Below are 14,102 nucleotides of genomic sequence, written 5' to 3'. Positions count from 1 at the left end.
GACTTGTTTCATGATCAATCATAGTTAACCAAGTTCCAACTAATAACAGAATACACATATAGTTCATTTTCAAACAAAATAACAAGAATAAGTACTTAGTTCAATCAAAGGAACTCTCTCGATCTCATAGGTTATGTGTTTCACTCATCTCTTTGCTGGACCCCAAACAATTTGACTTTGCCTTTCAGTTCAATCAAACCATGTACACGGGTTCAATCATGGATTTTAAGGACTCCATCAGGGTTGTAATGAGGCTTGGCTACAAATAATATTGGTTTTTCTAGGATTCAAAAAGGGAGGTAGACCTTTAGTGCATACTTACATTTTCTTCTGATGTTCCCTTTCCAATTTGTTTGTACCATGTTCTTTCCTATCAACCATTGGATTCTCCTTATTCAACCAACTCTTTTCTTTTGAGTCACTAATTTCTCGCATGACTTATTTTTCACTTATTTATTTCTTTATGTTGCTTCACGCTTTACCATTTAACACATGGTTGAAGAAGAAGCCTTTTTAATTTCACTATCCTTATAAACACAGACTTCCTTCACATTGCCCAACAAGACTCATATGCACTAATGATCTCTCTCCACGGGTATGGGGATTGATACATTTTGATGTGGTTTTAGTGCATAATTTTCACAAAAAACATTGCAGCTCAAAGGGGCTAACAAAATCAAGTTCATAATTTATTTGGGTAAGCTTTCTAGTTGTAGTTCAACTATCATAAACTAAGCCTTAATCATTTCCATGCCATTCCATGCTTAATGACAATAAAAAATTGGGCAAAGTTCATTGGTGAAATCCAGCAAAGACACTCATTTGTGTTTAGGTGCACTCTCTCACCCGGTTATAGGCTTTGTCCTTTGACTAAACTCCTCATTATTCAACCGATTTGGTCTGTGTCTGAATCAACATCCACATCCTGAAACAGTCAAATCTCAGAACCCTAATTATTTACAATCACAGAGTCTTATCCCAAAATTTCATTCATATGTTTCTAGCACAGCACAATTGGACAATAGTAGATACATATTTAACCAGACATAATTTCATTGACTACACATTTTGTTGCTGAAGTTGAAACAAAAAAAACAACATATAGAAGCAAAATAAATGACAATTACTCCTACAGCCTAAACATACATTCTAACAGTGGTCCTAAACATACATCCTAAACAATCTTAAACATACATCTTAAACATTGAACAATAAACAACAACAACATAGAGGAACCAGTTTCAGCCCACAGGCTCTTCAGAGTATGAAATTCATTTCATGATCATCACCCTCTGCGGCTGTAGCATCTCAAGTGGACCCCCAGAATTGGTTCCTCGGAACCAAAGACGAGAATGCAGCAAACATCCCTTGGTGATGGAACACCTGCCTCTAACGAATTATCTCATTTTGGAGCTCGAGGTGCTCCATATGCAATCTGAGTTGATTGAGTTGATCTTGGATGGGCAGCTCTTGAGATGGTGTTGAGTGAGGCATATGTGGTTGCTGAGGTGAGAATGGTGGTGGCTGAAGTGGAGATGATTGATGTTGAGGTGCCTCTGGCTGATTAGACACGTCACCCTGCTGAGGACCAGGCTCCTCTTTATAGTTGTGGCTGAGGTACTGCAAAGTGATCGGGGGTTTGATCTTCTCAGTTTTGTTAACCTGAATCCCTTGCTGAGAACAGAGTTCAGTGATCAATGATGGGAACCCCAAAGATCCTTTCTTCACAGTCCTAACTACAGTCTTGTATATAACCCACATAATGATCTTAGTCACGTCAATCGTCATACCCTTCAAGATTGCATAGATGATACAACAATCAGAGAGGGGCAAAGATGACACATGATTGTTTGGAATCATGTTGTGGAGCAGGAAAATCATCCAGACCTAAGCCAAAGTGGTCATATGCTTCATATAGATCCGCATGGGTAGTCCATCAATCTGTTAGTGAACTCATCATTGACTTCAGCATCATAAAACTGGCACAAGTTCCCCTCCTATGCTTCAAATGGGTTGTTCAGCAGGTCATTAACAACGTCTCTGTCAAACAGGATGGTTTCCCCCTGACCCATGACTTGTATGCAAATTCTCCCCCCTCTAGTGGGTAGGCATTGGCATAGAATTCATGAACGACGTCTAGGTCGAACTTGTTAGTTGGTGTGGCCAATGCCCACCATTTAAGCTCTATTAGGGGTGTTATGAAAACAGGGTATTCATCTGTTTTCATTTGCACCCTTCTTTTAGGAACGAAAACTCAGTTGAGGAGAAGGGTGTATCACTTTTGTTTCCCTTTCTTTCTGAATATAGCGTGATCAAACTCTGAGGGGGTCTATGAAGTTGATGTTCCTCTCAACTTCTTAGGAGGGGGTTCTTTTGAGCCACTGACTTTTTTCTCCTATAATACAGCAAAACCACAATCAATGACATTACCACAAGCAACCACATTGAACATTATAATCATGCATGAATGTCACAATTATGAACTAAACTGGGGTTTCCCACTTAGAAACCTGAATTCTCTTGATGATGACACGCATAGTTCCACAACACAATGTAATGCCAGATAACAACAATGTAGCATCAAGAGCGCCTACTCTATCCTAAATGTGCCTAAAAAAATTGAAACTTAACATAATGCACAAGTAAGAAGATAATAAAATCAAAATTGCACTTACATTTCGCTCATGATGCTTGTTGGAGTGTGTGAACTAGACGATGTAGAGAATGTGATTCAAACTCTTGGAGAGGGCACGAGCTAGGATTTTCTTTTGTTTCTTTGTAATGGGGGATGTGAGGGAATGAATCCCACACCCCCTTTTTAAAAGGGAACTCATGCCCACTCGCTTGGGCAAGGAACTCTTGCTTGGGCGAACAACAGACAAAAAGCAACCAAATTAATGTCACCTAGGTGAGGCCTCCCCCGCTTAGATCTGGTACTAGAAGGTCACCTTCCTCTCTCTTTTTTAATAGCAGCACATTCTGACCCACCCGGAAGTCTTTTTGACGGATCTTCTAGCCATGATACAACTTGACCTTCTCTTTGTATAATTTGGTGGATTTATAGGTAGTTAGCCTCATCTCCTCCAAATATTGCAACCGAAGTTTCCTTTGGTCACCTGCTGCTTTGGGATCCAGATTGAAAAACTTGAGGGCCCAAAATGCTTTACGGTCAAGCTCTACGGGCAAATGACAAGCCTTCCCATATACCAGCTGAAATGAGGATAATCCAGTGGGTGCTTTGAGTGATGTCTGGTACGCCCATAATGCATCATCCAATTAAAGAGACCAATCCTTCCTTGTGGTTGACACTGTTTTTTTCCATAATTCTCTTGATCTCTCAATTGGACACCTCAGCTTGTCCATTTGTATGCGGATGATAAGGTGATGCTACCTGGTGTCGGACCCTGTAGTGTTGTAGGACCTTATCCAATTGTGAATTGCAGAAATGTGATCCTCCATCACTAATAAGTACTCGAGGTGTGCCAAACTGACTGAATACATTCCTTTTGTGCAGCTATGACCTCTACCCATTTGGACACATAATCCACTGCCACCAGAATGTGTACTTGTGAGCACGACGATGGAAATGGTCCCATGAAGTCAATTCCCCAACAATCAAACAATTCAATTTCTTGAATGTTTGTCAGTGGCATTTCATTCCTCTTGGAGATCCCGCATGATCTCTGGAATTTATCACACTGATGTGCATCCTTGAATACATAAGGTCAGTAGAAGCCAGATTGGAGGACTTTTGCAACTGTCCTCTCTCCATTAAAGTGCCCTCAACATGGCAAACTGTGACAGTGCCATAGGATGCTTTTAGCCTCTTCTATAGATACACACCTTCTCAATAGTCCACCTAACCTGGTCCTAAAAATATGAGGGTCGTCCCACGCATACTGACAGAATTCTTGCAAGAATATTTTCTTTTGGTGCCACGACAACTCTTCGGGAATTACCCCTGCAACTTTAAAGTCAGCCATGTCAAAAAATCATGGCCTTTCATGAACCAAGAGAAGCTTCTCATTAGGAAACTCCTCCACCACTTCTAACTCTCTCATTATTACCTCTTGATTGACCAGTCTCAATAGATGATCTGATACACAATTTTCGCTCCCCTTTTTATCCTTGAATACCAAGTCGAATTCATGCAATAACAAAATCCAACGCAACAATCTCGGCTTGGAGTCCGATTTAGTTAGCAAGTATTTTATAGCATCATGATCAGTAAAAATTATGACTTTGGAGCCAATCAAATAGGATCTCAATTTCTCTAAGGCATACACTATAACAAGTAATTCTTTTTCTGTGGTGGCATAATTAACTTGTGCCTCATTGAGTACTTTACTAGCATAATGTATAGCATGGAAAACTTTAGCCTTTCACTGTCCTAGTACCGCGCTGACGGTATAGTCACTAGCATCGCACATAAGTTTAAAATCAAGATGTCAGTCGGGCGCTACTATAACAGGAGGAAAAATCAGTTTTTGTTTCAAGGTTTCAAAAGATTTAGCACACTCAGCATCAAATTGAAAAATAGTATCTTTGTTGAGAGGCTTTGCTATTTTAGAAAATTCTTTGATAAACCTTCTCTAGAAACTTGCATGCCCAAGGAAACTCTGAATTCCCTTGACATTAAGTGGTGGTGGTGGAAGGTCATTGATGACCTCAATCTTCGCCTTGTCAACTCTGATGCCCATGGAAGAGATCTTGTGTCATAACACCACTCCCTCAGTCACCATGAAGTGACACTTCTCCTAGTTCAAAACCAGGTTTGTCTCAACACATCATTGCAAAATGATGTCCAGATTTGCCAAGCAGCTCTCAAATGACGACCCGAAGACCGAAAAGTCATCCATAAAAACCTCAATGCACTGCTCCACAAGATCAGAAAAAATAGCTAACATGCACCTTCGAAATTTGGTCGGTGCATTGCATTAATGGCATCTTCCTGTATGCTAAGACACCATAAGGACAAGTGAAAGTTGTTTTTTCCTGGTCTTAAAGATCCACAATGATTTGGTTATAACCTGAATACCCATCCAAGAAATAGTAAAATTCTTGTCCAACCAATCTCTAAATTATTTGGTCCATGAATGGTAGAGGAAAGTGATCTTTGCGAGTAGCCTAGTTCAGTTTCAGGTAATCAATGCACATACACCATTCACTGATTGTTCTGGTTGGGATCAATTCATCATTATCATTCTTAACCACAGTCATACCCCCTTCTTTGGGTCTACCTGAACAAGACTAACCCACTTACTATCAGATATGGGATAAATCATCCCAACATCTAATAGTTTCATCACTTCATTCTTCACCACTTCCTTCTTCACCACTTCCTTCATGGTGGGATTAAGACGCCTCTGAGGTTGCGCCACTAGTTTGTAATAATCTTCCATATGGATCTTATGCATGATATAAGATGGAATGATTCCATGAAAATCAGCCAGTGTCCACCCTATCGCCCCTGCATTCTTCCTCAACACTCCAATTAATAGTTGTTCTTCATCACATGAAAGGGCACTACTGATGATTACCGGTTTCTGCCCTCCTTCTAAGAATACATACTTTAAATGCGAAGGAAATATTTTCAACTCCACCTTTGGAGCCTCATATGTCTTCTATTTTCCCAACTCTTCAAATCGATTCTAATTAGATACAACCTTGTGAGGTGCATCTAACTATGCCAAACATGTCTTGATCATCTGATCATCCTCCACACTGTTTCCTTCTAGGTCTTCCCTCAAAACCTTCTCCAAGGGACTACTCTTATTCAAATGAATGTCATCGAGCATGAATAAGTCCTCAATGACATCTACCCGAAAGTAGTGTTGCTTGTCCCTCAGATGTTGCATAACTTCAAAAACATTAAAACTAACCTATTGGTCTTCAACTCTTACCTTCAACTTCCCATCATCAACATCAATAATAACTCGGACAGTCTTCATGAAAGTTCTGCCTAAAATAAGAGGAACCTCCTTACCCTCTTCAATATCCATGATGAAAAAATCCACAGGAAAGACCAACCCATCTACCTTCACTAAAACATCTTCCGCAACTCCATAAGGATATTTAACAGATCTATCAGCAAGTTGTAAGGTCATCCTGGTAGGCTTGAACTCCAAATCCCCAATCATTTTCATCATAGAAAGGGGCATCAAATTAATGTTGGCACCCAGATCAAGCAATGCCTTTCCCACAAATACTTTACCAATAGTGACTAGAATAGTGAAGCTGCCTAGATCTTTAGTCTTATTAGGCAAAGACTTATGAATGATAACACTACACGTAACTTCTAAGGTTACTGTCTCTTCCAAAAACTTTCTTTTTTTTTTGTCAACAAGTCTTTCATAAATTTAGCATAAACATGCATTTGTTCCATCACCTCCATGAAAGAAATGTTGATATGGAGGTTCTTGAATAAATCCAAGAACCTAGCATATTGTCGCTCCTTATCTTTCTTGGAAGGTCTCTTTGGATAAGAGACATCCTTCAACTAAGGTAGGTCACCCTTCCTTTTATCACTATTCTCCCTTATATCATCCTCATTAGTAGCAACCCCTTCCTCATATTGTACCATTTCACCCTTCTGTGTCTCTCTAATAGCCTTACATGATATTCCAGCTTCAGTCTCTCTTAGAACCTCTTCCTCAAAAGCTAAGTTCTCACCAATACCTTTACCAATGACCTTACCACTTCTAGTAGTGGTAGATTTGCAGTGTTCTTTTGGATTGGTTTGAGTGTTGGTGGAGAATTGTTATCGATCTAAATTCTATTTTGTCATTTGCTTAGCCAACTGACCAACCCGAGTTTTCAAATTCCTGATAGAAACATCAATATTTTTCTAGTTTGAAATGGAGACCTGTATGAATTTCTCTAATGTCTCTTCCAACTTTGTCTGCCTCTCATATAATGGTGGATGTGGACCTTTCTGATAAGATGGTTTATATGGTGGATGCTTGTTAGATGGTCCTGCATCATGCCTCCACCCAAATTTCTGATTCTGGTTTTGGTTTCCCCTCCAAACCTATGAAAACGGATTGTTGAACGAAGGTTTCTTAGGGAAATTAGCATGACGAGGTTGATTATTAACATATTAAACTTTTTCTCCTTGTGTGTTGGTAGGCATTGAGCAATGACCAGTAACATAATCACCCCCACAAAACTCGCAGTGTAGCACCTGTTGATGAACAGAAGGAGTCTGTACCACATTTAATTGTTGAGGCAACTTGGACATTTGCTTTGTGAGTGCCTCAATCTATTGTGTCAGAATTTTGTTCTAAGTAAAATGGCATCAAAAGTATTCAAGTCCAACACCCCTCTCTTTTGTATTGTCCTTCTATTATGTTGAGCTTGCCGATCTGTAGCAGATAATGCAATAATAATTATGGTGACTTGCTCAACATCCACCGTCATCATAGTGCCACCAGCTGCAGCATCCAATATCATCTTAGTCTCTGGCTTCAACCCATTACAAAAAATGTTTAGTTGGTCAACATACTCAAATCCATGGTTGGGACATTTCCTCAGCAACATCTAGAAACGCTCCCATGCCAAATAAAAAGCTTCCTCAGCACCTTGTCTGAATGTTGAAATTTCAAACTTTGCATGCACATACCTCGTTGGAGGAAAAAATCTTGTCAAGAAATTTGTATCCAAATCGCTCCAATTGGTCAAGCTTTGGGCTGGATGTGATTTTAGCCACTCCCTAGCTTCACCAAGGAGGGAAAATGGGAACACCATCATAATGCAACTTCCCTCTCAGTGTCAGAATACCCCATAGTAGCCACCATCTCATAGAAATTATCCAAATGAGCATATGGATCTTCATAATCCTTGCCTGTGTATTGATGAGTACTGACTAGATTCAGGTATGCAGGCTTGATCTCCATTGTCCTAGCAGTGTGTGGAATCACAATGCTAGAGTAGTGTCGAGGACCTTCATACATGGCATAATCTCCTAATGTCATCCTTGGAGGATTAGGCCTTGGGTTATTATCAGTAGCATTATTAATATTCTCTATCTTCTCTGACTAAGATTTTGAAACTGTAGAAATTGTAGTCGGTTCAGTGCTACATTGTGCTTCCTGAGGACCTTGTTGTCTCTTCTTTTTGCTTTCTTCCAGATACTTTTAGCAGACTTCTCAATCTCTGGACTATATTGTAATTGCTCTTCTTTAGGTTTACTTTGAAAAAGCATAAATAAGAAGACTACATCAAATGTTAGCACAAGGGTTTATACTATACTACAATGAATTAAAGAATAACTATATACAAAACTCAATAAACTCTATAAAGAACTAATGTAAATCACTCATTGCTCTCTGGCAGCCGCTCCAAAAACTTGTTAAATATTTATGGAACAGCAAGCACACTGTATCGTCCAAGTAAAAAAATCCGGTAAAGTACCGGGATGTCGTCTTCAAGGAGCAGAGTGGATTTACATTAACTCCTACAAGAATTAATTAAGCAATTATTTACACGAATTTGTTTGATAATGGTTTTATAACAATATTGAATTAAAATAAAATGTTAACTACGAATTTAAAAGAGTTGGGATCGAAATTCATCATCTTTCCCTTTTGACTTCCATAGATTCAATTCCAAGCAACTTACGAGTTTACTTATTTTGATGCACATTTTCGGCAAATCATTTACATCAATTCCTTGAGTGTAAAATTCTTAGATAATAACTTAATTACCAATTCCTTGGCTAATTGACTGATTAACTAGCATTAAAAACAATGTAAAAGCAATTGATACATCATTATCCATTCCTGAAACAATGATGTATGAATGAGGATAATCCAAATCAGGTGTCAAATTTAACTTTCCAATTAAACTTGAACCCAAGAATAAGAATTCAGTAGCTAATTAAACTCATGCATTAAGAACGGGATAAACTTCCCGAAATCAAATAACAATTACATTAGAATTGAATCCAGGAGTACAAGGTAAGAAAATTACATTTCAAATCCCAGCAACGAAGATCTAGTCACTCCTCCCCGCTATTACAACACTGGAATCATGAACTTATACAAGGAAAACGTGAAGTAGAATCGTTCCCACGACTTCTATATCAATCTCCTTGTGTTTCTCTCTATTTTCGTACCAAATATGCTTCAGAAGTGTTTCGATAACCTCCCCTACTGTCCAGAACTGCCTATATCAAGTTCCAATTGTTACTCTCTCGCTCAAGCTAGGGATTCTCGCATGAGCGAGAGAAAATGTCATTCCCTCGCTTGAACACCTCGCTTGGGCAAGACTCCCTCGCTTAGGCGAGGGAAACACAGGGCCTAATTGAATTTTGGCCCCCAAATATCGCTTGAGCAATAGTCCCTCGCTTGGGCGAGGGACAATAGTATTTTCTGATGATTTTCTTCTGAATTATGGCTTGAGCGATCATTCCCTCACTTGTGCGAGGCTTGTGCTGTTCAGAAACTCTTTCTTCTCTTTTTTTCCCTCCTTTGTTCAGCATTTCTAAACCTGTAAACAACAAAACACAAGTAAATTCCTGAACAATACAAGATTAACTAAGTTATCGGGAATTGTATGTAATTACAGCATAAATACACGTTAAGTGCCCCAAAAGCATATAAATTTCCTTAACAATTTGACACTTAACAGAATTCTTATTCCATTTGAGAGAATATTTGTGAGACAAAATATTGTCATTTGTCCTCATCATTATAAGAGGATTTATTGTACTCTTCCCTTTTACATAATAGAACTTTGCTTGTGATCGCCCGTAATTTTTTATCTCTCACATTGAGAAGGTTTTTCCATGTTAAAACTTGTGTATTATTTTTCTTGTTTCTCTTTAGTTCTCAATTGATCCGATCATTAGTGCTCTATCCCTAACACATGACATCAGTGTTATCTAGTTATAACATGCAAAATATTTTGTTAATATATATAGTTCATTATGACAATCTCTATGTCTCAATATATAAAGCTAAAGTTTGAGTGAGTTTTTTAAATATAATTACTGAAGGTTCCATTCATTAATGATGATTTAGTTGCCTCGTGTTGTGCATGGTGTTCTTACCGATCAAATTTTGAAAGAAAAATTATGTTCCTTTTAGTGAAACTCTGATACCATAAAAAAAAAGAAGGCAACCAATTGTGTTGTAGAGATAGAAAGCATAGGAAGAAAGAAAATGAACCAAATCTAGAAGAATTGAATATTATAAATGAGAGAGGGAGAGAGAGATGGAATGTGTGTGACAATACATTATCAAACTACACACTTTCTAACTATAATTGAAATGCATGCAATACATTAAACTTGCATGATTACATTATAGAATACGTATACATCAAAGTATAGCATGTCTTAGAAGTCATGAACCCAAGGTATTGACTATTGCAACTTGCTCACAAGCAAGCATACATAACAGGTCTGAGCAGGCTTGGCTTGTTTTATGTGAAGCTTGTTTTAGTTAATAAAGTGGGGTTGGACAAAGTTGTATATTGTATATAAAGCTGAATTGGATGTATTGTATGAAGATGTGAGTGGTGATCCAGGTGTCACATTATGAGTATTGAAATAATGGAACTCTATATTTAGGAAGGGTTGAGTATTGGAATATGAGGAAGGAGTGAAATTTGATAATTTTCAATATTATTATATTAAAAAATAATTAAGATTTGGACTATTAAATAATTATTTATGCTATATGTAAATATCTGTATTCACTGCTGAACTCACACGGATAATGTTATATATTTATATATAAAGCTGAAATGGATTTGGAAGGGGATCATCTCCATCCCTCCTGTGCTTGGAATATGAGGGATAGATAAAATTTGATAATTTTTAATATTCTTTTAATAAAAACTAATTAAAGTCTAGACTATTAAATAATTATATATGCCACGAGTAAGTATCCTGTATTTGACTCTCCCTATAGAAGATCTTTAGGAAGTTGTTTTGGTTGATTGGGACCACCAATCAAATATTTTCTTTTATAAATGCCAAGCAAATTTTTTTTGGTTGATGCATTTAGCCACAAATCCTAAAAGTAAATTAACCTTTAAATTTTGTTAAAAAGAAAATAAAGTAGATCATTTGTGGAATGCCAACGTCATGAACGTATTTCCCAATGATGATTCAGTCTTATTGCAATATATGGCACATGCTATATCAACTATCAAGTAGTTTAACTAATCTAAAACCTATTTGACATCTTCAACTTGTGCCTTCAAGTTTTAACACCAAGGAAAAGAAGAAGAAAATTCAATAATCTTATAATAAAGCAATAAAATAGGTTTTACGTGAAGGATTTGGATAATCTAAAATGCTCTAAAGGAAGCAAGTATGACTATAAATCATTGATTTGATAAAGTGCACTATAATCCTAATTCAGTAAATGATATACAATGTCACTTTAGAGAATCCAAATCCCTATGTGAATGGGTAGAGATTTTAATTTGGATGCTAATGGGTAATTGCAAAGATAACATGACTATAATTGCTCTTGTTAATCACTGAACCAGTGTTGAACGGGAACTTTTGGTACGTGACTGTCATTCCCAGGAATTGAGCCTTTGACATTTTGATCTTTATGGTGATCTAGCGAGCCTTACATCACTATATTAGCACTTTGTTGGTTAATAATAAAGTGATGTGCAGATTTCTGATACATTATTTGAAGGTATGCTTCTGCTGATGTGCACTATACTCATCTTCATCTCGTTACTTAATTTATTTAAGACCAATACTAATTCTTCCATTGGAAATTCAGATGACCCTCCTGCTGAAAACTCATTAACCACACCATTGATTTCAATCATGCTACAGCCAGGGAATTCCTTTTTAATTCCCCTCTCTTTCATTAAGCTCCTAGTTCTTTGGGCATCTTCAAACATGCCAGCTTTGGCATATATATCACACAAGTTCATATAGAAAGCATGATTGTGAGGTTCCAAGTCTATCAAATGATGAGCTACTTTTTCACCTAATTCTATATTACCATGCATCTGACAACCTCCGAGTAATGCACCCCAGACATAAATATCCGGCTTCATTGGCATGCTTCGTATGAGCCTCTCTGCCTCGTCGAAAAGCCTGGCACGACTAAGAATATCAACCATGCAAGCATAGTGATAAACTTGTGGTTCGATTAAGTAAACATGTCTCATCATATGGAAGCACCAACGACCTTTGTCTACCAAACCAGAATGAGCACAAGCTGACAATAATGCAACAAATGTCACATGGTTGGGCTTGACTCCAGCTCTTATCATTTCTAGAAAGCAATCAAGAGCTTTCCATCCTAATCCATGAAGTGCAAAAACAGAAACCATTGCTGTCCATGCCGAGGCATCCTTCTCGGGCATCTCTTTGAAGATCTCAAATGCCTGCTGCACATGTCCACACTTCCCATACATATTGACAAGTGCTGTTCCAATTACCACATCACACACTATGCCACTTCTTCTGAGATAACCATGCACCCATTTCCCATGGTCTATAGCACCAAGTTGAGCACAAGCTGAAAGGACACTAGCCACTGTAATCTTATCAGGTTTACACATATCACTTAAGAACTGCATTTCATGGAAAAGTTCTAGTGATTCTTTTGCCCGGCTACCTTGAACCAACCCGGTAATAATGGAATTCCATGTTATGATATTCCTCCTATTCATCTTCCTAAACAAATCCAACCCCATGTCAATTTCTCCATTTCTCAAATACCCAATAATCATCGAGTTCCAAGTGATAACATCTGTAACAAGCATTTCATCAAACAGCCTCCTTGCATTGTCGCACGACCGACAAGTCATATACAAGCTTATCAAAGAATTCCCAACAAAAACATCATTGAAAAATCCAAACTTGATCACTTGAGCATGAATAACTTGGCCACTAGAACCATCAAGCCTCCTAGTACAACCCTTTATAAGGAAGGGAAAACTAAGGCAATTGGGCACAATTCCCTTTCCAAACATTTGCTTATACAGCACCAAAGCTTTGGAAAATTGGGTTTCATCACCTCCATCCATGCCTGCATATGATCTGAACATGATGTTGTAAGCACTAAGATCTGGATTCTTGATCATGTTAAAAACATTGGTGGCATAGCTGAAAGAACCAAAAGTGGAAAAGGAGCAAAAGAAAAGTAAACGGGTAATGAGATAATATTGGTCAGCAGAGGATAATGTTGGGGACTTTAGAATCTGGGTGTGGATTGTTTTCAGCTCTCTCAGGTTCCTACATTCTTCAATCAATCTAGAGAGAATATTCTTGAGAGTTAGCATTTTGAACTCCATAGTTTTGAATTCAGAGATGGTAACCATTATCATGAACTCATAACAAATAAAACACACAAGTAAAAGTGTAAAATCGCAATGGTTTGATAGTGCAAGTTTATGTTAAATTACTCATTTCTATCATGGTTATTGTCACATATGATAGGAAGTTATATCATAAGCTATTTTGTGTAACTACAAAATTTTATCCAATGACCATAGGATAAACTTATCTAACTTTGACAAGATCTGGTTGATAGGATTATTGTGAACCTAAGTTAGACAAAAGTAATATACTTACATTGCAGATTACATATCAAACTAGCACTACACAACTAACAAGATATTGTTGGTTTAGTAGTGTAACGCTTTTAGATTAACCAAAAATCAATAGTTCGATTGATGCAAAAGATACTTATTGAGAAGGGTAGTATAAAAGAACTTCGTTCTTTATCTAAAAGTAAGAAAATATATCATTTGTAATATCAAAAAAGCTAGCACTATACGTTCACGTCTTGCAAAAACACAATAACCATCGCATTGCAACCACCGCATGCTACGGCTGGATTCCAAATCCCTCATATACCAACAAAACCGTCTCTCATCATGACTGGTCATACCATGGTTACGTGGTATGCAAAAGCGGTTTCCTGTTTTTATGCGGTTCCTCAATGTTAATATTATTATAGTAAATTACATTTGACACCCTATGAGTTTGAGTAAAATTACACAAAGTACCCTTTACTTTTTTACACTTATACAAACACACAAACCTCCCTCAATTTTTATACTTTTATTATACTGATCACCCCTGCAGAAGAAATAAATGTAATATTTTAAACAAA

The 14,102-nt window shown here is 37.5% G+C and overlaps 1 protein-coding gene across 1 annotated transcript; it reads right to left on the bottom strand.

The window, feature by feature from the left end:
- Positions 1 to 11,262: 11,262 nt before the first annotated feature.
- On the bottom strand, positions 11,263 to 13,385 carry LOC109339750 (pentatricopeptide repeat-containing protein At5g66520-like). Its single transcript, XM_019577260.1, has one exon. The coding sequence runs from the start codon at positions 13,309 to 13,311 to the stop codon at positions 11,617 to 11,619; it is 1,695 nt and encodes a 564-aa protein (XP_019432805.1). The 5' UTR covers positions 13,312 to 13,385; the 3' UTR covers positions 11,263 to 11,616.
- Between the last annotated feature and the right edge of the window lie 717 nt (positions 13,386 to 14,102).

Source organism: Lupinus angustifolius, unplaced genomic scaffold (genome assembly GCF_001865875.1).
Source record: "Lupinus angustifolius cultivar Tanjil unplaced genomic scaffold, LupAngTanjil_v1.0 Scaffold_95_66, whole genome shotgun sequence".
Classification (NCBI taxonomy): domain Eukaryota; kingdom Viridiplantae; phylum Streptophyta; class Magnoliopsida; order Fabales; family Fabaceae; genus Lupinus; species Lupinus angustifolius.
Note: the sequence above shows the minus strand (reverse complement) of the source record. Positions and strands in the feature narration are given on the sequence as shown.